Genomic DNA, 24,272 nt, shown 5'->3' with positions numbered 1-24,272 from the left:
AGTGTTAGTCAAAAATCACCATAAGATCTCCCGAATGTTTAGCTTGATAGTTTTCCTTGTTGCCGGAAAAATAGTCGTCTGATAACGGGATAATTTTAATACACAAGAGAAAAATAACTTATTTAACTGAAAATAAACTGATTTTGTAAGATTTTTGCTTCCTTAACTCGATATTTTTGTCAGATTTTGTGTATCATTTCTAGTTTTGTGGCGTTTAGTAATTTGAAAACTAATCAATTTAGAGTTGAATCGATCAATAATAACTGATGAGTCACATGAACAACATAAAAATATTTTGAATCTATTCATTATTATTTATTCATTCAATGATACAGATTTTAAAGGAGGAACACCGCAAAGTGACCAATTCCCAAAAAAACGCTTTGGATTTTGTCAAGATAATTTTATTCGATTTGAAAAAATAAATTTATTATTTTTTCCGAAAACTGAATATATAACATTATAGATGAAGCTAACTTTTGTGAAGTTAGCAAAACTTCACAAAAAGAAAGATTTTTTGGGTAAGGATTTGATTCTGGAAATTTTGTTCTATTTTATAACTTTATTGAAGGCTGAAGAGCTTTTTTGTGCATTAAAAAATATTCTTGCCTGATTTTGGATAAAAATGTTGTCAAAATTCCCATGTTTTACAAAACTCTACACGCATTACTTGAATTTAGAAATCTTGAAAAGGTTTTTAAAATTTAAACTCTTTCTATTGAAATTTTTACTCTTAATATTTAGTTTTGATTTATGTTTGGCAGTACTTGCCATTTTTCACGGTCATCCATGATTTGAATATTTGTTATGATAGATTTCAGACAAATTCAATTAAATTGGATCTGAAATTTAAATTTTTATTTTACAAGCCTATAATATAAGTTTCATAATTCATATTGAAATGATGGAAAATTGAGGGTGAAATAAATTCATGCAAGAGAATTTTAACTGTGATTCAGAACCTTATTTCTTATTTTGCAATCTAATCATTAATTCCTTGTAAACCCAAGTGAAAATAGTACTGCATTAGATTTTAGAATAAGTTTAGCTTTAGACTTCTGATATGACATTGTATAGTTTAAAAATTCTTATTAACCCTTCGCTTAGCTTAGCTTGTTTGACTACTCATATCCACCTTAAATCATTTAACCCGAAATGCTTCGCTTGTATTACTTTGCAAACATTGTAATTCTTTGATAAATTGAAAAAAAAACATATTAAATACATTTGAAGCTCTATGATCGCTGGCGTGGCTAAGTAGAACGAGTTCCACATCGCCAATGGTTGCTACTCCGTGATTGATCGAGGCCATAAATTTTGTGCAAGGCCAAAAGAATGCAGCTTGGGATTAGCAATTCATTCTCAATGCACAAAACTTATGCTCTCCCTTTAGAAAATGATCAATAACAGCGCCGGCCACGTCCTAGTAGTCAATGAGGGATGAAGAAGGATTGTTAGTAAGATACTTTTTAGGATCAACCATAGACCTGTATTCCAGTTTTCTTCAAAACCATGTTTTAAAAAAATCTGAAACAATGATCAGTTAGTATCACCAGCTATAGAAACCGTCTATACGTCTGCGAATCTATATTTAAGTATCTCAGGAAAGAGTTGTATTAGTAAGGGAGAGGTTATCGATCAGGAACCATTTTTGGAAAATGGTGCGATCTTAGTTTTACCTACATCTCCTATGCTCCTAGATTTTCCTTAGGAAACTCCTATTCTATCTTTTATTAGTTTATAATTTATTATAAATACATTTCTTTAGGAAACTCCTTTTAACATGTGCATAGCATTTTTATTTTAAAAATTGAAAAAAAAATATGAACACTCAAATCATTAGAAAAGTGACCAATCGAATTTCCAACAACCTAGCTATTTTCCTCACTATAATCTCTCACACAAGACAAATTATCAAAAAGATTCTTGAAAAGAAATAACAAATACTACACCAATCAATAGAAAACATGGTATGAGAAATCAAAAAGTTGCAATTGAAGCAATTTGAAAACACGTTGAATTTTGAGAAAGGTTTGCAGAAAATTGCTTTGAATATCTTTGCGATTCGTTACCAATATATGTCCCATATTTTGTAATGCAGTGTTTAATTTTTCAGCTTTCATTGTAGCCTTTCTACAAAGATGAACTTAAAAATACTTTCTTTTGCAGAAAGTTACTTATTTCTGTCAGTGAAAAAAAAAAATAGAAATAGAAAAGATAGATTTGGTTGCAATCCGATTCAAAAGGATATTTAAAAAAACATCTAAAAACATATCTCCACTAACTTTAAAAATTTGGTAGGGTGAAACATTGTTGATTCTTCATCATCTTCAAAAAAATCACCAATAAATAAAAAAAAATCAATGAATATTTTGATTACAAATTAAAATATCGCTATAACGGAAGTTTTGATCATGTTGCTGCATGATATTACAAATTTTTATGCACTTCGATATTAACTGATTCCTGCAGATTTCGAATAAAAAACTTCCAACTAAAGGTTTCAAACCAATTTGACAAAGTTTTACCAAGTTTCAACTTTTTGAGTAAGAAATATGATACTTATCTGTCTGTGATTACTTCTGACTTCAGTCGATACTATCCGATTTCCTGATCCATAACGATTTCACCTGAGAAGCTGTGATCCCTTATTGTTGTGGAACGGTATTATTTGTTGCCATAAAATAAGAGCCACCCCAGCGACTAAACGCGAGGTGAGTTCTCTCCCGAGAACTCACTCTCTCAAACCACCGATCGTGTGATCGTGTTGGTCCAAAACCGAATTGTTTTGCCAGCCAGCCAGCATAAACCAATAAAAATCAGTTCGCAGCAACCTCCGTACGATCAATGGGATGAATCATCCAACAGGATGAAAATCCCTGAAAAAAAAAAAAAAAAAAAAAAAAAAAAAAAAAAAAAAAAAAAAAACTCCGTACGATCAACATCATCTCGGCTTACTAATTACCCCCGTTGGCTCGGTCATTTTATTAGTTGGGAATAAAAGTTAGAGTTTCCCCAAATCGGTTGCTATTTCATTGTTAGCGGAAGAAACAAACCCCAGTGACCATATCACAGCACTAAGTGTGCTAATAATCGGACTATTGTGCCAGGGTAAGCCTTAATTGCACCCACAGTGGAAGTGAAGAAAGAAGTTGTGAACTTTGTTGAAGTGTTCCCCGGTCATCCCAACATAATTTATACAGTCCACTTCGAAGATTCCGAATCTGTTGGGACGATCCGGAACACTTATTTTGATGTGGCCGCCACTTGAGGAAAAGCTTCGCTCTGCAAAGCTTTGTTCGGTCTGCATTACCTTCATTTATAATCCATAACTGGGTCTAAACTCAACTTGAAGAATTATAAATTTTCAATAAATTTCGGCTTGAAAATTTTTGCTGTCAAAAGAACTTCGTCTAACTTCTACGAGCATCGCCTACCGAGCCCTTTAAAAATTCTTATTAACCCTTCGTTCCATAAAGTAACAAATTTGCAACAATTAATGTATGAAAAAAGTGGAAAAACGTATTTTATTTTAATTTTTTTTCTTGATGTTCACATCATTTCTAACTGTTTAAAATGATTCTTAGGAGAAAATAAAAAATAAAATACCAGACCCCAACGTTTTTCTTTATTTTTTTTACTTTTGGGAGATTTTACAGATAGAAAATGGCGGATTTTTTCGTGAAAAATCGTAGTTTTTACTTCAAACAGCCACAAAAATTTCATAATTTTTTTTTAAAGTTAGATAAAAACGTTGGGGACCAGAAAAACATCTATTCAAAATATTTGGCTCTGATTTTTTGACTTCAGATGATTCTGTGCTGAGATACAGTGTCCACCGCAAATCCTGTTTTCTAAAAGGCATCCTCGAAAGTGCTCCGTCACCGGCTCATTTTTCAATATTTTGCTACGAAAAAATTACTAAATGTTCTTTAACAATGCTTTGTATAATGCAAAAAAATTGAATACATTTGTTTGAACGATAGCTCTAGAAAAAAATCGTGAAAATGGTGTTTTTTTACCCGTTAGACCCTACCCCCCCCCCCCCCCCCCTTAAGCGCCTACTGGGAAACTGATCACTACTATGGAGAATTTGAATGCAATTTTCATTTCTCAATATAAAGGCACTTTAACACTTGAAGGCTAAAGGTATTTTTTCACTTCTTAAATTAATAAAACAGATTTGTTCTAGTGTTGGGTTTGCTCTCTGGTTTCGAAACCAGTTATTAATTTGGATTAGCAACAATTTTTTATTTTTGTCTTTATTATAGAGATTTTCAACTTTTGTTGGTTCGTCTCTTTAGCAACAATTTTGCTTGCTTATTTACTCTTTTGAGCTTTTTCAATAAGAACCAATGAAAATTGAGTTCTTTATATATTTATTTCACTAGGAATAAACTTCTTCATGAGACGACGTAATGTTTAGCAACTGATTCAATTGATTTTTTTCGATACTGTGTACAAACTTTAAAATCAAGTTCAATTAAGTCATGCAGAATACTATAGTAATTTTTGGCTCTTTCGACTCAAGTGTTGCAGTGATTTCAACCTACTCGTTCCGGAAGCATTCGAAAGTCTTCCAACCCTAAAATTAAACGGCCTGGTAATGAAAACTCTTTGTGCTTATTTAGTCTTGTTGTTTTTCTTTCCAGTAGCGTGGCAGAGTGGCGTTTATTAATGTTTGTGTTTCTCCATTTTCCACTCCGTCCGGTTCCGGCGGCCGTTGTTTGGCTCCCCATACCAAAAAATCATATGTTTTTGAGGCACCCGGATAAACTTTCACGTGTCGTGAAATATGGCCCAAAACGCATTTTTCTCCTATTTCTTCGCCCGCGCTTTCCAGTAACCTGAACGGCAGGCGCTAAGGCGTCTCTTCACGGATCTCCATAACTCGCGGAGATTGGAATAGGAAACTTCGACCTCAGGCCGTGGGAAGCTGGGTTTGATCTTTGCCGACCTTTCGACATCTGTTGACATGTTTACCTTCGGTCTTCTCCCGTTTGTCTTATGTGTTGCCGTATCCGTTTATGTAGATTTTACATTTTTCTAAGCTGTCGGTGAGAGATTTCTCAGCTTGTGATACCAACATCTACGATATCAGATTACAGATTTGACATTTGTCTTTTGAGTTAGACATCGTTTTCAGACCAATCAAATTCTAACAATTGTTTTTTCTCTCAAACATCTAACCAGCGTCTGCAAGTCAATTCAATTCAATTCCAGCATCATTAAAACCGCAGTCGTACACTAACTCGGTTCTAATTCCAGCTAAATCAAGCCAAGCGCCTCCGCTCATCAGCATCGTGCTGCGGTCATAATCATTTGCCAGACACAGCAGTGGAAGTGTAATATCATTTTCTCTTGGTATTGTTTGGCTTTTTTATTTCGGAAAATTTTATTTATCCACAGCATAGCCGAAAATTAAAGGCAAGAATCCGGACCGGCAGAAAAGACGACGTCCGTCTCATCCTCCAGCTTTTTCCTCCCACGCTCCCTCGGAATCGAAACAAAAGTCCGAAACCAGCCAGCTAGCTACTACTGTTTGGTGATGCTATTTCCCTTTTATCGAGATTTCCAATTAAGATTAATATTTACGATTGGGTTCACGCAGAGTGCAACACCACCAACACCCGACGACCGAACGTTTGACCAACCGAAAATAACAAAACTAGATGGAGAGAAACAGTCTTGGAGAAAAAAAAAATTCCAGCATCATCTTATTTTTGGAAGATCCCAGCGCCGAGGCTAAATTTCTTTGATTAAGAAGGAAAAAATACGTTCCAGCCAAAAATTTTCGGTACCGGCTGCTGCTGGTTTGGGGCGTTAGTTGTCGTTGTTAGTTGTTATGCCGCTGCGCCACGGTAGTTATTTGGAGTTCACTGTAAGCTGTAGAATGTTTATGCTCATGCTTTTTTTTTCATCGAAGGGTGAATGCGTGTACTATCATAAATAATAGTTTGTCATTTTGAGTAATATTTGTATAAACTTCATATTGATCGTAATACTCAGCACACATAATAAGCACACAGTTAAATATTTATATAGCATTTCGTATAGTAAGGTTTAATTTTTACAATTAATTTCCTACCTACAAGTTTAACGAGGAGAAACTGGATAAAACATAAATGAGACGAGCTTTTTTTAATACCATAATGGAAGACTTTAGGATATTTTAAAGATCCTCCTATCGACGAATTCTGATATACCACAGGGATCGGAAGCGCAAGTTTTAATTTTGCATTCAAAACATTAAAGAAGAAAATTTTACTTAGTGAAACTGTGTTTACTCAATATATCGAAGAGGATTATCAACTCAAAATTGTTCTATAGAATATAATCACCTCCTCAGTTCAGACATTTTAAAACTTTTTTAAATTTTTTGAATACTGATACGTTTCCAACACGTATTAATATTTGAAAAAAATAAAATTGTTTATAACTGAAAGAAAATATTCTTGTATTATGTTGTTTAATTATGAATAGTTGAATAATTTCCATTGAAAACGTGTAGAAGGTCCGAGAAAAGGTCTAATTAAGTCAACATGTACCTTGAGAATATGAGATCGGAATCCTACAGACAATATTTTGGTTTTTTTCTGACTTGAAAATTTTACTTATTTGATAGATGCATTTGAGCCCCTTAAGATTGGCCAATTTTTTTTTTTACTTCATTTCATTGAAACATTAAATCTATGCTTCATTTACAAACTTACAGTGAAAATAGAAAAGCTTAATGCTGATCTTATAAAAATATGATATAAACAAAATATTACCATGAAATATGACCATATTGCATCCCTGATTATGTTTTATGCAAAAAAGCTAGTGATATCTAAAATTTGGCCAAAACTTCAGCTTTGATATATGCTTAACATCAGTTTCTACCATTTTCAATTAAATTTTACGAAAATGTTGCAAGAGGAACTGAAATATTGAATCTTAAATATGCGCATTTAGTTTCGGTTTCGTAAATCGACTTTTATCTTTTATTATAAATTATAAAGTCATTATCTCAACCACCAAGAGATTTTAACAGAAAACATACTCTTAGGACGTATATAAAACAGATGTTCGCTCATGTGCCGCATGTGCGTATAGTTTTCAGACTCCAATCTATTGTAATATGGTAGAAAATGAGTATTCTCCTTAGTATGCGCATTTAGCCCGCCTCTTTACTACAGGCACCTAAGCCCAGAGGTGCCAGGTGTCCTGATTTATTAGGATTTGTCCTGATTTTCAAGAGACTGTCCTGATTCTTCAAAAACCCTCGAGTTGTCCTGATTTTTGAAAATTTGTCCCTAAAATGTCCTGATTTTTCCTGATTTTCATAAAAACCTCGTAAATATGATCGAATTTGTAGTTAAGATGAGAAAATCGAATAAATAGGTTGAAAAATAGCTAATCCCATTTAACAGATGGTAATTTTCGGTTCAGATGATATTTGCATTATGTTTTTCGATATGATCTACCGGCCAGCCCACAAACTACGTATTGTTGTTGCATAAATCAAGGCACATGTATTGCGCCTTTATTTATGATATCTAAGCAGCAATTCATATTAATGTCATGAATCAAAAGATGTCCTGATAAATCCTGATTTTTAACTTCGCGTTGTCCTAATTTTTGACGAAACCACCTGGCACCCCTGCCTTATCCACTTGCTTCGCCGCAGAACGCCAGTTTGCTTTGAATTGCTTTTCACTGCTAAGGGGCCTATGAAATATTACGCAACACAATTTTCGATCATTTTTGACCCATCCCCAGCCTACTTAACACATTTTTATCAGATATTCTATCAAAAATTCACAAACCGTAACAAACTGTTACACCTCCTCTTCCTCTAAATGCGTTACGTAATACTTGAATGGTCCCTAACAGTTTTTTGAGTCTTCTTACACGCAAAATAATTAAAAAAATTATTTCTGAGGAATTTTTCACGTAAATTAAGATTTTGTTAGCATCGTATCGGAAGTCTTGAAATAACCACAGCGTTTTAAGCACGCTTTGGTAGTTAGTACTGTGCTTCCACATAATTGCCTCATGAATTACACGTAAAGTCTATGTGGATGACTTTAAAACGGTTTCAAGTATTTTTTTTTTTCTCAAATTCTTATAAGAAAATGAATACATGCATCAGTCAGCTGCCTTTGCTTACTTCTGAGAAAAATGTTTGAGAATGTTGTGTTTCGTGGTTTCTTGGGTACTGTAATCCGGGGTAAGATTGATCACTTTTTCCATATTTTTCGATATTTTTTTCTGTTCAGGAAAATGTGGCATGTTTCATATTTTTGAACCAGTACTGGACTCCTTTGAACGTAAAACATGGTTGCAGAAATTTACTACTTTACTACTTTAAATGTGATTAAAAAATCGATTTTGTCTTTGTTCAGAATTTGATAATTTTTTATCATAAAGGATACAAAACACCAAATGCTAGTTTACCAATTGCTAAGGCAGTTCGAAACAAACTCAAATGGTATAAAATCAATCATTAAACTCTAGAAAATTGAACACAACACTATCGGTGGCTCAAAGATACTAAATTTGTAAATTTTGGTCTAGTGAATTCTGAGATGAAGAATGCTGTACTTCGGTGTTTTTTGGTTTGATTTCTTTGCGGTCCAAAAAAAAACAACAAAATCGTGATCCTTGACGTGTTGAGGCCGAACAACAATTGAAATCAAAAGATGGAAAATGATGTTGCACAAATTAAGGGGCTAATTTTTTACCATTAGCATAGCATAGCATGGGGTGACTACACACCCCAGACAACCATTTGGTGGGTATATCAAATTTGCAACACAAATATACGTGCAAATAAACGTGTAAACATATCGTATACAATGCAGCAAAACCAGTATATACGTATCATATAGGACATATATGTAGGTACATAAGCACACATATTCTTGATTTGGATTGTATTGTCGTAATAAAATCATGCAACGTATTTAAATACGATAATGAATATGCATGGGACGCACATTGTAGGTGCAGATATACGAATTGTCGCAATAAAAACATGCAATGCATTTAAATACAATAAAGAATATGCATGGGCCGCACATTGTAGGTGCAGATATACGAAAATGAGTTTAAATAACATTAATACGATATAATCTGTAAAATAATATACGACTTCTGGTTGTCTGGGACATCTTGCATTGGCTGATACACATGGTACAACTCATAATCAAAACCAGCATAAGATGCCAAAATGAGAATCTGGATTCAATTCTTATTTCAAATGTTTATTTTGAAGATTAGTGTGGTACCATAATGAACACCGTGACAAGTCAATGTAAGCAGAAGTCGAATTGACGGTTATCACCGTTGTTTTCACGTTTTTAAACAGTTCAGCTTATCAGTGAAAACGTGGGATTCAACAAGATCAAACAACCATGTACACATGTTTGAAAAATATTACTTTCAGGTCCATTGATTGAAAAACGAAATCCAAGTACTGGCACGAAAAACAAAACGGAAATCAAGCAAGGCTCTTTCAACTCCATGAGACAAATTTTAAAACTTTCTGTAAGACACTTTCCTTAAGTTTGGATCACTTCTTTGGTAGCCATCTCTGTTGTAAAAATCCAGCCACACGTGGATACCACTTAGATTCAGTTTATAAAGATTCACTCAATGAAATAACGAAAATTATTGGAATTATCAGCGAAGCGAAAGAAACGCGTCAAGGGGCTAATTTGTTAACCATTACTATAAAATTTTAACTACAAAAAATGAAATTTTGCCATCATTCAATACCATAGGCCCTTGCACTTTTTTTCTGCAAACTTTACCATTTGATAGGGTTACTAGCCTTCTGTCCTAGACCGGCTTACTCTTGGAGAATGTCCCTTTTTTTGAAATATCAAAAATTTACCTCAAAGTACAACAACAACTTCACCACTATGAAAAAAAGTTGAGTTCACACATAAATCAACCTGCTGCTTCTAAACGCTTTGATTTATGAAAAGGAAGGGTGTTTGTTTGGGAGCCTTCGAAAAAATAACTATTTCAAGATTTTGAAATCACATTTTACTTGCATTTGAAATTAAACGTAGAAAGAAGTTTTGAGATATTTCAACTTTAGTTATTGATGATTATGTAGAAAAATATATGTTGATCAAAATTACTCCGGTGATCAATGTTACCCCGTTTTACGATTTAAACTTTTTGGGATCAATTCAAATGCTGTGTAGGGAAAACAGTCGCATTAGAAAGCAGTTTTCATTGTATATTTATCCATTCATCGTGTCAATCGTTATGAAACACTGAGTGATTTTTAGTTTCCACAGATCGTCAGTCTCCTCAAGTACTAGACATTATTTTTTTAAATATTTGCAATTAAGGTGAAGGTCAAGATTTCGTTTTGTTGTCAATTACGAAATTTTTAAAAATTTCTCCCCAATAGCGGTCCAAATATTTTGGGCACGATTTGACCACCGTATTTTGTTTATTTTACCGGTAGGCAGCTTTCTACCTTAAAGAAATTAAGTCATTACCACCAAATTTTGTACACGTACACATTACATTACTAGGTAGTTTCACTGAAATTTTCATCAATTTCCATCTATGCCTCCAAAAGTTATTTACAAAACACAATGTTGTATTTTTTCGAATACATTTATTAGCTTAGCTTAGCTTGATTGACTACTCACATCCACCTGAATCATTGAACCCGAAATGCATAATTATCTAGTAGTTTCTGCAAAATTATTTTCTCAGAAAACCCTTTTTTTTGGTAATCAATTAGTTATATAATTGTTTGTCTCTAATTTTTTTTTCAAAATAAGTGCATTTCGAAAACCATGATCGCAAGCGTGGCTCAGTAGAAATAATTCCACACCGCCAATGGTTGCTACGTGATTGACCGAGGCCATCAATTTTGCACAAAGGTCAAAAGAATGGTACTTGGGATTAGTAGTTCATTCTCATTGTACAAAACTGATGCTCTCTCTTTGACCATCATCAACGGCGCCGGCCACGTCCTAGTAGTCAATTGATAGTTAGGAAAAAGAGAGAAAGGGATGAAAGAAATTACTTTGCGCTTTAAGACCGAGGTCACCTCTGCATCCTAGCAAATAATTTTGTTTTGGAGTGGGGGTGGAAGGATATGACCAGGAAACGCTTTTGACCAGTGCGATCTATTTTTTTAACCCATACTCGAAATTGTCGTTGATGGAAAATTCTAACCTGTTAAAATATCATTCTTAATTATTACTCTATTTTTTGTTCATGATGACTCTTTCTTACATGGCTCTATCAAAAATCTAAATTTTGTATAAACAAAAATCCTAGGATTATCTCACTTTTATCATCACTAAAAAGGCCATTACAAGTTAATGTCAGATTCAAGTAGTCAAATACTAGCTAAATTAACTTTTTCAAGAATCGGTCAACATATTTATCAACATTTTTTGTGTTATGATTATTATTGAACTAGCTGATAAAATAAAATACAAATCTCTGAATTGAAATTTTTATCTAAATACTAAATCTTGAGCCCAATTACAATGAATGAACATCAACATTGAGAGCATTGAATTTATATTAAAATTTTCTTTAAAAGCTTAAGGAAGCGTGCTTAAATTACGTAACGCTCTTAGGGAAAGAAGTAAGCTCGTATAATTATAAATATTTTGATTATTTAAATAAACTACAACAAAAAATACAAATTTACAATTGATCTTCGAAAGTACTTAAATAAGTTTATTAGAACAACTGCTTGTTAAACAAAACTTTAAAATCAAATTCGATAATTCTTGTTTGAATGTTGTATTTTTTCGAATACATTTATTATAAACTAACTTAAAAACTGTTCCAATCACTAATCGTTTTTTCGCTTTAAAGCAAATTTATTTTCTCGCTAAACTTTGATGAATATACGGTAAAAAAAAACAAAAAATTCACCAAGTGCAATTAACTAAGGAAGAGTTCTACTTTGCTATTTTCCAACAGGTGCTGGAGCTAGAGTAAGGTTGCCAGATTGCCCGGTTTTATCCGGGTTGCCGGTCCGACCCGGTTGCATGGATTTCATTGGAATAGCCCGGATTTGGCCCGGGTTTATTCTCATTTTCATGCTCAAATCACACCTTAAAAATCAAAACGTAATTTACCGAGCTAGTTTCATAAAACCATCCGACCCGAATACGTGTTGCAAAAATTCTGGCAACTTAAAGCTAGAGGAATACCCGGTCCAGCTCGGATGACCGGATTTTCTTAAAAAAATCTTGGAAATTTCCAGGATTTATATTCGTTTAAAAACTTAAAATAAGTGACATAAATTTTACCTTAATTTTTATCTAATTGACCATGAACAATTTATTTGGAAGCCTTTGAAAATCTACTGATGTTTTTCGGGGGAGAAATGTTACAAGTGTTTTCTTCTTTATTTTTATTGAATAGCTCCTTGGGTTTGTCCTAATCTGCTCGGATATTGCCCAGATTTTGAGTTTAAAATTTTGAAGACTATATCCCGGATTTTCCCAGTTTATAAATGAAAAAGGCGGATTTGCTTTGCTTGGATACGTGTGGGAAAAATTTCTACAAAACTTATCTCAACATAAATTTTCACCATAATTTAATAGAGAAATCCTTTGACTTACGGAAACGAATCCAGAGCATATTCAGAAGTTCATTTATTTAAACAAAAAAATCTTCGGTAGTACATTTTTAATGTAGAATGTCATTCTCTTTGAGAAAGGACAACTCATACGCTTAGAAAAGTTATCTTAAGTTAGATTTCAAGATGAAATATAAATGCTATCGAGGCTAGGAAAAAACGACAACAAATCGATAGATATGGCATTCAATACTTTTCGTTAAATTTGAAATATTTCAGTGACTTGTGGAAAAAGTTTGACTATAGGGGATCTAGGTAGTCAACGCTACAAGAAGGACGTGGTTGACCAATGTGGTGGAAAGAAGGTGATGAAGAAACACGCACACTAATACAGAACTCGTTATTCAAGAAGTAAAATAGTAAACAAAGCCTACGTCACTTGCCAGGATGTTTATGTATCCTAGGCGAGAATCGTAAACAGCAGTTGGCAATGATTTTTTCTCTATAGTTTTCTCTGTTGGTTGTTTGTTTGGAAATGCAACTGACGTCACAAATTGTCATGGTTTCAATGTTTACAAAACAAAACTTTTACTAACACTTAGCACGATTTTTCCATCGCCACCTGAGATGTGTATACAGGTTGGTGGTTGACAGAGGCTCCGAAAATTTCAAGATTTATCAGGAACAATCTTGATACCGAAAATGACTGTTACATCAACAAGGAACTTGACGGAACTGGACGGTATTTTCAGCAAGGAACTGATGGAGAAATTTGGGGCTATCGAGACTTGATTATTCCTGCCTATCCCGATCCCCGAATTGGACGATTTCCCTCCCGGAATACTCTTCATTAGAAAAGCGGATAGCACAAAGCTTAGTACCTACTTGTTTTTTTAAATGTTCAGCCTTTCAAAGCGTTTTCGTATATTTTCCACTGGCACTGAGACAGTAGCAAACTTCATAAAAAAAAACAAAATCGCCGCCCGGGACGATGCAAACATCATATGCATCGTTCAGCGTGAAAATTTGGTTTGTTCATTAGGAAAAAGTGTGCCCCGTTCCAATGGAAATTAAACGAAAACGCTATAAGTTAGGTCAGAATATGAAAAGTCACAGTTCACAATGAAACAATTTAAGCGTTTTAGAGGAAATGGAAAACTTTGACTTTCATTTTCGTCGGGTTTATCGAATTGATTGATCGTATAGTGTAGTTTGAGTTTCTATTTAACGGCCTTAGGTATCGTTATATTTCTTAATAGCAGTAACATACATTATTGTAAAACTAGATACCTTTTTTTCACAAAATAAGCTTTAAATAAACTACACAATTAATCGACGTTAAAGTGTATTTTAGGAAGTAAAATATCTGCAGAAAGTTGCTGTTTTCATTGTAATTCCATTTTTGGTGGTATAATAAATCCTGGATTCTGATAATTAATTATTTTGGAAACATAAAACTAATATTTTCATGAAGTAAAAGTTTTGACAAAATTTTAAAGGGCTTATCTGATACATATTTTATACATGATGTTAAAATTTAATATGTAAATGGCTCAAAAAAAAATACTGTCAAGATTGTGTTACTAACAGATTTTTTTTACATTGATATCTTTTTTTCAATTTGATTTTTCAATATCGGAAATTATTAGTATGTATTAGAACATGATGTATTTTCAAACTTTCGAGTGTCGTTAGGAAAGAACAGGAGCGTAGCACATTGTATAAGATTTTGTTTTCACATAATTATACTAGTCAAAAGTGTATCCTCTCATATCCTTTCCTCCCAAACCTCCAACCTTAAATTATTTTGCTAGGATGCAGAGGTGACCTTGGTCCTAATGCACAAAATTGATCTTTCATTCCTGTCTACCTTTTCCAATCTATCCATTGACTACTAGGACGTGGCCAGCGCCGTTATTGATGTTCAAAGAGAGAGCATCTGTTTTGTGCATTGAAGGTGAGCTGCTTATCCCAAGCACCATTCTTTTGACCTTTGAACAAAACTGATGGCCTTGGTCAATCACGGAGTAGCAACTATTGGCGATGTGGAACTCGTACTACTGAGCCACGTCTGCGACAATGGAGTTCGAAATGCTTTAAAAGTATTGTCTAAGCAATGGTGGAATCACTTAATGATAAATAAATAAACCTTACTATTGAGGTAGGCATTTATGATGAAGTATTTCGGGTTCCATAGTTCAAGGTGGATGTGAGTGGTCAATTCAGCTAAGCTAAGCTAAGCTAATTTGTGGAAAAAGTTTGACAATAATTGCATTAGTCTTGATATGCCTTCAAATTTAAGAAAGAAACGGTTGACGTGTTTAAAAACTACAAGCGAAAAATAACTGAAAGGTAAGTTCATTAGTCCTTTGGTTATACAGTGAGCGTAATAAGAATAGCACCACTATGTGTTTTGCTTGTTAAAAAATGAATGATTGAAAATTACGAAAAATTTCTTCCACAGTTTGTTCTGAATTGCTTAACGGATGAATCAAGCATAAGTTTACTTTTTTTGGACGTAGCAATTGGCGTTGAGGACCAAAAATGTGAAAAAAGGGTGCGAAATAAGAAAAGCACCACTTGAGTTTTTCAACAAAAACAAGATTATTTTTAAAAAATTTCTGTGTAAAAGTGAATAATAATGCTTCTACGAATTATTTGAATAGATAACTGCATTTTAGGAGTTTTCCAGAATTCCAAAGGTTGTCAAAGGTATTAAAAGGGGGTTTTAAGAGATACTCCTCTAGCTTGATTTCTTCATTAACATTCATAAGTATGATGCAAAATGATGAAACATAGATTTGAGGCTGAGTTTGAATTCAAAAAGTAGGTTGGAATTCAAAAATATTAATGTTTTTTAATAGTCAAACACTATTTCTCTAGTTTTAAGTAATAGATGGCAGCACTATATTGCCATTTAATAAAATTCATCCCATTTTCGAATATCCGGGATTAATTTGGGAGTGCTGGATGGTATTGGTCAAGAAATAAATACATGTACCGTGTGAACACTTTGGAAATTCTAAAATCACTAAATCCAAAAAAAAAATAGAATTACATCAAGGTCACTTAAAAAGATTTTTTGGACCGATTATCAGAATAAACTTTGCGATGTAGCTTGATGGACCAGACGGCTAGCTGTATTATTGGTAAGATTTGCAATTCAATCGTAAGTTGAGTTTTTGATTTCCAACCTATTTTTTTCTGATTCAAAATTAGATAATCCCGAATGTTTGTTTCATCATTTCACGTCATTTTAATGAAGAAAGTAAGTAGTTTGGTAAAGAATTACAGCTCAAATATTAAATTCCTTAACGCCAGAGGAGCATCTCTTAAAACCTCTTTTAATACCTTTGACAACCTTTGGAATTCTGGAAAACTCCTTAAAACGCAGTTATCTATTCAAATAATTCGTAGAAGCATTATTATTCACTTTTACACATTTAAAAATAATCTTGTTTTTGTTGAAAAACTCAAGTGGTGCTATTCTTATTTCGCACCCTTTTTTCACATTTTTGGTTCTCAACGCCAATTGCTACGTCCAAAAAAAGTAAACTTATGCTTGATTTATTCGTTCAGTAATTCAGAACAAACTGTGAAAGAAATTTTTCGTAATATTCAATCATTCATTTTTCAACAAGCAAAACACATAGTGGTGCTATTCTTATTTCGCTAACTGTACAATTGTGCAATTTCCTTGAAACAAATGTTTTTCGCAGAATAAAGATTGCTTTTAATTATAAAACGAGGCTGGAGTCATTCAACCTAAAGTCATGAGGCCGAAAACCATTCGGCCAAATGTCATTCGGTCGGTTGACTTTAGGCCGAACGGATGCTAGGCCGAATGATCGTAATGAATGGTTGCTGGGCCGATAAGACTTCTTTTACTCTTGTCTGTATGTTAGGCCGAATGACCATCAAGTCGAATGGTCGTTAGGCCGAATGGACGATCGAATGCTAGGACGAATGATAGTCAAGCCGGCCTAGCATTCATTACTAAAATTACAAAAACGACCATTCGGCCTTATATCCATTTGGCCTCATATCAATTCGGCCTGCTGACCATTCGGCCTAACAACCTTTCGGCGTAGCATCCTTTCGGCCATACGAACATTCGGCCTTACCAACATTCGGCCTAGTGAGCATTCGGCCTTACAACCCCTCTGCCTAGCATCCATTCGGCTTTACGACCATTCGGCCTTACGACTATTCGGCCTAATGACCATCCGTCCTAACATCCATTCGACCAAATAATATACGGCCAAATAACCTTCGGAAAATGTTCCATACGGCCTATTATCCCATTCGGCCTAACATCCTTCGGCCTGTTAACCCATTCGGCCTAGCGACAGTCGGCCTAGCAACCTTCGACCTAACATCTTTCGGACTAACGGCCTTCGGCCCGTCATAAAACTAGCAATCTGTAAATCTTTCAGCGAAAAAAATGGGTTTAAGATGGGTCGAATGCTATTCTTGCCGTCCAATTGGGTGACTCGTAACGAATATGTATCTCTGCGTTTTTGAATGTAAATTTACTTAGAAAAATAAAATTAATCATTTTGAATGAAAAAAGACTTTTAAAATTTGTGTGTGCTTGATAACCTCACTTCGCATGCCTCAGCTGTTTTATGTTACAGGAGTATTTCTGTTATTTTTAGGTTCAATTTTTAGTTATGCAGGTTCTGTCTGATGTGATTGATAGTAAATTTAGGAATTAATAAATACATCGAGTTCATTGGCTCAATCAATCGAAAACCTCAACGGGAGGGTTTAGAGCTCGAACTGATATTAGAATACGAAACGTAACCATATTTACCCAGAATTCAGCTCCCACTCAAAGAACCAGAAGCAAGTAAAAATGTCCAGGCTTACTCCCCGGTGTGGACAGACCGAGAAAAAACCGACCCAAGGACCGGTAGCTGGTATTGATATGGAAAGAAGGGACGAGGCTGGGCCAACCAACAAATGGTTCCAGCCAGCGGGAGATTTCCACTGATGGAAATGAAGAAGACGAGCGGCAATTTAATTAAAGACGGCCGACTCAGTCTCGCTACTTAGGCCGTTTAAGCCTTAAAATTCTGCTCTCGGGGGTCGTCTAGGCTTTTTCACTGTTGGTCTGGTCCTAGTTAGTTGAGGGCGTTGTTGTTGTTTGTTTGTTGTTTATTTGTTGTTGTTCTTTTGCACAGACATTTTGGAAATGATGATAATAATCGCATTGAAGCGAGCCGAGCCACGCACTCAATTCACGATAGAAGACTTCTTAATAAACGGAAGTTATCAATTCTTATTTTTTATTGGGTGTGCGTCTGGGTTTTTCGGTTTTTAAGGAAAGAGCAATACCGAAAACCGAAATGGACCGGGCACGCAGTTAAATGGACCGTTATAAATCATTGTTAAGTTGTCATTTTGGTTTTCCGAGTTACAATTGAATCGGTCTTTCGGCTCATGACAGTCTCTCGCTCGAAGCTAATGGCGAAATGAAGTTTCTATTAAATTATTAACTAACTCGATCGAAGCTGCGAATGGCAGAATTCTGACTTCGAAGAAAATTGTGTGAACGAAAAATAACTGAACACAAAAACTATGAAGATTGTTATCTCGAAAGAACCTTTTTGAATCCTGAAAGCCTCAATTGATAACGATGTAAATTTTGTTCTGCACTAAATGAAATATTGAAACATAAATATTTTAAAGTAAAAAATGTAGTGACAGTGTTTGGCTCTATTTGAACTTTATATACCGTTGTAGTAGGAAATTGTAAATCACCAAAGATTTTATTTCGAATAAAATGAAAATAAAAATAAAACGAAATAATTAGACTTAAAGCTTTGTGAAACACCATCAGTTATGCTACTTTCGGTGCAAATACTATCTAACGACTTTCGATCTCAAGATCCAAAGCATAGTAGCATATCCAGAAGTGACCTTTTTTCCGTAGAATATCCCAGCCATCGCTAGAACTAATTTCTCTTCATTACTTAGAGAGACAGCTGAAAGAAGCGTTCACGTGGATCGAGCAGATAAAGTAAGTATATCAGGAAAACTGAAATGTTTGAACACGAGAGAGAGAGGAAGAAAGCAAGCAAAAAGGTTATCCATTTCCACCTCCTCCAGTCTTGATACAACCAGCTATAGCGAATGCTGCTAAATGCCATCTTCAGCGTGAGATAAAAGCATGAAGAAAAAAGAAACATTGCTTAAAAGTGTTCCCTGACGCGCACTAATTCGAAAAAGTCAATCATTAATTTTCGTCTCACCTGGGAAAATGAAAGAAGACGACTACAGCAAACTAGCTGACGTGCTACTGGTTTTTTTTCTAGTTCGTGTTCTTTTTTTCGTTTCTTCTTTCCGTATCCGCTCTCGGATTTCCTCAAGACGCAGGAAAGTTCCGCTTCCGCCAACTGAATGACTAGCTAGCTGGTGGCGTCATACAGACCCGGAGGTTCTCTAACTAATGATCCTTTAATAGTACGGAGAGAAGTTTTTCGGGAAATTTTATCGCCCCAGCTAATTATGGCACTTGCTAGCGAAGCTGGAGTTTCTTCTGCGTTGGTAGAATTTAACCGGTGGCTTTCTGGAGATCTTACTGAGCTAGGTAGTTTTCTCCAAAGTTAACTCACACATCAGATGATTTTCTTCTGTGTCATTGATTCGTAAATTTGCAACAGTATCAATTTTGTGAAATTCAAATTACAGATGAATAGCAATTTATTCAAATAAATAATGAGTGGACCCCCACTGAGTCGATTTGGGGTGGTTATCTTTTAACTTCTCAATCCCTAGGGTCTTAAAAGTTCAGTTTTGGTAGAAAACTCATCCATGGCATTTAAAAGAAGTAAAGTAAATTTGATTATTCTGTTCTGAAAAATCAACATCAGTTTCTCATATGGAACCAACCCAGCAAACATAAAATCGCAATAAAAGTGATAACTCAAGTCATTAAAAACGTTACTTCGAATCGTAATTCGAACTAACGCAAGTAAAAGTTCGTGAAAACCGTTACTAGAAGTCGGATTAAATGGTTTAAATCGGATATGATCAAAATTCCGCCATGTTGGCAGATTTTGAAGACGGTTTCGTTTTTTTTTTCTCCCGCGTTGGACAATTGAGAGAGCTTGGCTGTTCTCTCTGCGACCAGCAGAGACAGAATGACAGAAGCAGCAAACATTGTCGTTGGCAAGTGGCAACGGTTCACATGCGTTGAGAGAAAAAAAAAACTTGTAGGTAGGGTAGGTGCACCATCCTCCGTCGTATCCCTCTGACTCGTCTTAATTCATGAATGCATGTTTTAGAGCCGAAAAATCACTTTCCACTTTAATTAGCTACCACATGAAAAACTTACGCCTGTGAGTCTATTTTTCATCACAAATTTGTCACTTTTAAAACTATTTTTTGAGATATTTGATTTTGAAATCGCGAAGTGAAATGAATTATTGGCACACTCCGCCATATTGAAAGACGAACTTAGTGATCCCTCCAACGTGTTTCTTTGCTTCAACGCTTCCTGTCAATGCCTATAACGATCAAAATCATTAAATCCAACAGAAAAATGTAGAAATAACATTAGAAAATAATCTCAAACTAATTTGATATCTATAAATTTGTCAATTTTCGATTGAAATTGAATCGCTCGGACCCCATAATTCGTCGTTATTTCGCGACACACGCTCATTTTTTTTAACCATCTATTGTTAAAAAATAACCATTTTATGGTTTTCAATGAAGAACAGCCAATATGGTTACTTTTTAACGATTTTTTTAAGTGAAATTTTAACAATATTTCTAGTTCCCATGCAATAAACAATAAATGGTTAGAATTTTGACCAATAAACGAAAGAACTTATTCATGTCCGCCATTTTAGCCAAAATCTTCGACAAAGCCACGATGTTACCATCAGAAATCCACCCCCGGCCCAGCGTCGATGGAAAACTCCGTAGAACTGACCAGTGCCAGTTTGGAAACCAATCATATGATTTTTGAACAGCAGCAGGTTCAGATGAAGCAGTCTCCCTCGGAAATTTATGTGGAAAGCCCTGCGGAAGAAACAGGGACCGATGCCATCCAAGACAGCAGCCCGGAAGCAATAGCGGAGGAAGAGGTTGCTTGATCCATTCGGGACCTAGATGTTGTTGGTGCAAGGTTAAATTACGCATTTCTTAGGCCGCAGGTGGCGCTGGGATTCGGTGACTGAGCAGTTCTCTTTGGTTTCTCCGGGGAAGGAATCTAGCAAGAAACCGGGTGACTGGTACCAACCAGGGCCAGTTGCTCACCAACTGAGACAAGCGGTTTGGTTAGCGACACAAGAAATAACCGATTTGGATGGATTTCACGTATATGTAGCACAAGATTGCCCCGGTAAGTTATACTGTTTCCGATCGTTGTGAACAACCATGAGAAATAAACAACTTTTTCTTTCAGGATACATCCAGGATATTATGGAAGAATGTACGATTACTATGCACCATCCGTGGCACCATGGCAAAAGAAAATAGTTACAGGTATAATCAGCGAAACGATTTAGGAAAAGGTGGCGGCTCCTCACATTCTCACGAAAAAACTTCAGCCGTCGATTGCGCATCAGAAGCTATTGCCGGATACTGGAAAGCGTTAATCTTGTTGGTACCTGACTAGGAACGGAAAAGATGATTGTCTAAGGCAATGCTTAGTTTGGATAACTGTATCGGTATAATCGGAGGTCGACCAAAATATTCACTTTATTTTATTGGATATCAAGGTAGGCATCTATATTGTACATACTGTAAAAAGATATCAAATTTCAATATTCATTGAAAATTATCTTTTTAGAGGATAAACTAATCCATTTGGATCCGCACTACTGCCAGGACAACTTTGCAGCAGAGGAAGAGAAAAAGGTTCGAGTCGTTCGAGATTTGCTTGTCGCACAACAGGCCTTGGACATCTTGGACAAAAACAATCTGACTGAGCTGAAATCCTTCGGATCACGACCAGAACAGGTGGTGAAAGTTTGCTCTGCTGTGTTGGTTCTATTCTCACCGATACGAAAAATTCCCAAAAATCAAAGCTGGAAGGCATGTAAACTGATGATGATGATGGTGATGATGATGATGATCAGCTATGTCGGTTGCTTCACCAGACGGTACCGAATCGAGTTGCAGGAGAAGATGTGGATCCCGACTTTCCGACAAGCTTTGCGGTGCAAATGTACATCAGTCGATGTCTTTTTGAGAGGGACAAGTGGATCTGCATAGCGCTTGTTTGGATTAAGTTTGATAAAAAATAAATATGCTACTCTTAAACCCGCATCATTTTTCTTTTTCCAGTTGAAAACATCCCAATTCTAGTATTTTATAGAAAAAATTTACCTGATTCCCTTCCATTCTGCGATATGGTTCAAAACAAACCGTTTTTCAACTTCTCCGCAATAATTTCTTGCGGTTAAAAAGTAACCATATTTCCACTTCTCAAGAGAAGTCAAAAAATGACTTCTATGGAAAAAACCGAAAAACCACTTAACGCGGAAAGGTGTGAAAATGGTTACTTTTTAACGATAATTGGTTAATTATTTTCGAGCGTGCAAGTATATAAAACAGTTTTGCAATTATTGGAGTTAGACCGGTTCATTTTTAATATTTTTTAATAACCACAGTCGGACTCATAAAGAATGAACATAACTGATTTCCAAGTTATTTTGTTTATTTTGTCCTCATTCAAACTAGGAACTTATGCGCTGGGAGATAAGTGCAAAAAGTCTATTTATATTAAAAAATTTCTTGAATGTATTCAGCATGACTTATAATGCATGGTTTTAAATTAACAAAGAATTGATGGCTTTTTTAGCTAAGTGGTTGGTGTTTTACAAATTATTAACTACCAATACCGTGCATAATTTAATAGACGTTGGGGTGCACGCAAGAATATCTCATACTTTACACATATTTAACGTTCAACTCCAATGACATTGTTTCTTTAAAATTTTATACGCTTTGCTCTACAGAATGGTCACTGAGAGATCCTTGAAAACTAAAACTAAAACTTCTCCAGTTTTCAAAGATTCTTTGAATTCGAATCAATAACTACTCAAGGAAAACATTTCAATTCCTGCACAGAAAACCTCGATTTCTATTGAATTTTAACGATGCATGGAAAAACAATGCAATTAATTTCCGATGAAAGTCAAAATAACCAGAAAATTTGGATGAATGTAGCATTAAAATTTTGAAATTGGAATTCATGAGTTGAGGTTGAGGTGAGGTTTGGATCTCAATACAAGTTGATATTAAAAATCGGTAAATATATTTTTTTGTACATTAAGTCGTTCAAAATCCAACAAAATCGAACCTGCTTGTATTCTGATTCCTACCATATAAGTTTTTAAAATTGATACATGTTTGCTTTATTTTTATAAATTCTCAGTGAATTTACAACAAAAGAGGTTTTGTCGTTTTTGACATATTACAGTTTGAATGGAAAAAGTCGAAAAGTTTAATTTTAGTGGAATTACTTTACGTCATTTCCCAAAATTTTGAACCCAAAACTTGCATTTAAATGATTTCTTTTTTGCAACTTTGACAACAACAAAATTTTAGAATAGCGAAGCATCAATTTCCAAAAAAAAAACATTTTTGCAAAAACTTTTATCGCTCGTAAAAAAAACACTGAAGAGCTGAACCAGTCTAATGCGCATTACACGCATCAACGTGGCGTTGCTTTGTTTCGATATCCTTCGCCAGGGTTCCCGCATTGATAAGAATACACATGTTGACAAAACGCAAGTGTGATTCTCCCTCTCCTCAAATTCTTACTATTCTATCTCATTACGTAGAAAAAACATATAGTACTATAAAAATGTTGATGTTCTTTAAATATGCGCAGTTTCTGTGTAAATTTGTGCATTGCAATTTGTGGAAAATGTCTGTATGAATGTTTTAAAATCTTACTTTACAGACAACTCCTGGATCATGGCAGCTCAGTCCGTTGGAGAGTGTGTTCGTTCAAAATACATTTGCAGGGTCGATTCAATTTATGAGGTCTAATATTGTGCTGCCTGCAATTGCTTTAGCCAAGCAATGGTACCTAACTACAATAACGCTACCTTGAGATTTCTTGGCAAGACCATTTTATTGCGACTTAGATCTCATTCGAACTTAGCAGTTATCCTGCGCGGTTGATCCGTGCAAAGTAAATTATAGCATTTGCAAGAACCGCAACCGCAAAATTTCAAATCCATCCCTCATGAGGGAGGAATAGTTTGAGAAAATTTCGGTAGAATTCAATAGAAGGTATCATATTTTGCTGTCTGCAGATGCATTAGCCAAGCAATGGTAGACCTTTTTACAATAAAGCTATCCTAGTTTCATGGCTTATTGCGACTGGTTACTTGAGAGAAAATTTGCTATTATCCTGCGCGGTTGATCCATTTGAAGTAAGCTAATGCCAATCCCAAGCAACCAAAAGTCTCATATCTACTTAAACTCGTGCCTCCAAAGTTTGAATTTTGCTGAACAAAGGTTCTAAAAGGAATTGGTACCGAATTTCCTCGAATGTGAGCATTAAAGTTACAAAAGGTTCCTCAAATAACCTTCTATGGACTTGAAGTTCCAAAAAGTTCCTCAAAAAGCTTTTTTGGTGACATGTCAATCGCACCCACACAGTATAAAAGTTACAAATTAGGTCTCAAATAGCCTTCTGTGAACATCAAGTTCCAAGAAGTTCTTCAAATAGCCT

The 24,272-nt window shown here is 35.0% G+C and overlaps 1 protein-coding gene across 1 annotated transcript in view; it reads left to right on the top strand.

Moving 5' to 3' along the window:
• LOC129753474 (cysteine protease ATG4C-like) overlaps positions 1–21,796 on the top strand; it is a 37,801-nt gene extending 16,005 nt beyond the window's left edge. The window contains exons 2-7 of the mRNA XM_055749292.1: positions 20,428–20,664; positions 20,762–20,921; positions 20,985–21,057; positions 21,130–21,172; positions 21,222–21,300; positions 21,372–21,796. Coding sequence (XP_055605267.1) covers positions 20,428–20,664; positions 20,762–20,921; positions 20,985–21,057; positions 21,130–21,172; positions 21,222–21,300; positions 21,372–21,796 — 1,017 coding nt within the window. The remainder of the gene's footprint in view (positions 1–20,427; positions 20,665–20,761; positions 20,922–20,984; positions 21,058–21,129; positions 21,173–21,221; positions 21,301–21,371) is intronic.
• Positions 21,797–24,272: the final 2,476 nt, after the last annotated feature.

This window comes from Uranotaenia lowii, chromosome 3 (genome assembly GCF_029784155.1).
Source record: "Uranotaenia lowii strain MFRU-FL chromosome 3, ASM2978415v1, whole genome shotgun sequence".
Classification (NCBI taxonomy): domain Eukaryota; kingdom Metazoa; phylum Arthropoda; class Insecta; order Diptera; family Culicidae; genus Uranotaenia; species Uranotaenia lowii.
This window is presented reverse-complemented; position numbering and strand designations above follow the sequence as displayed.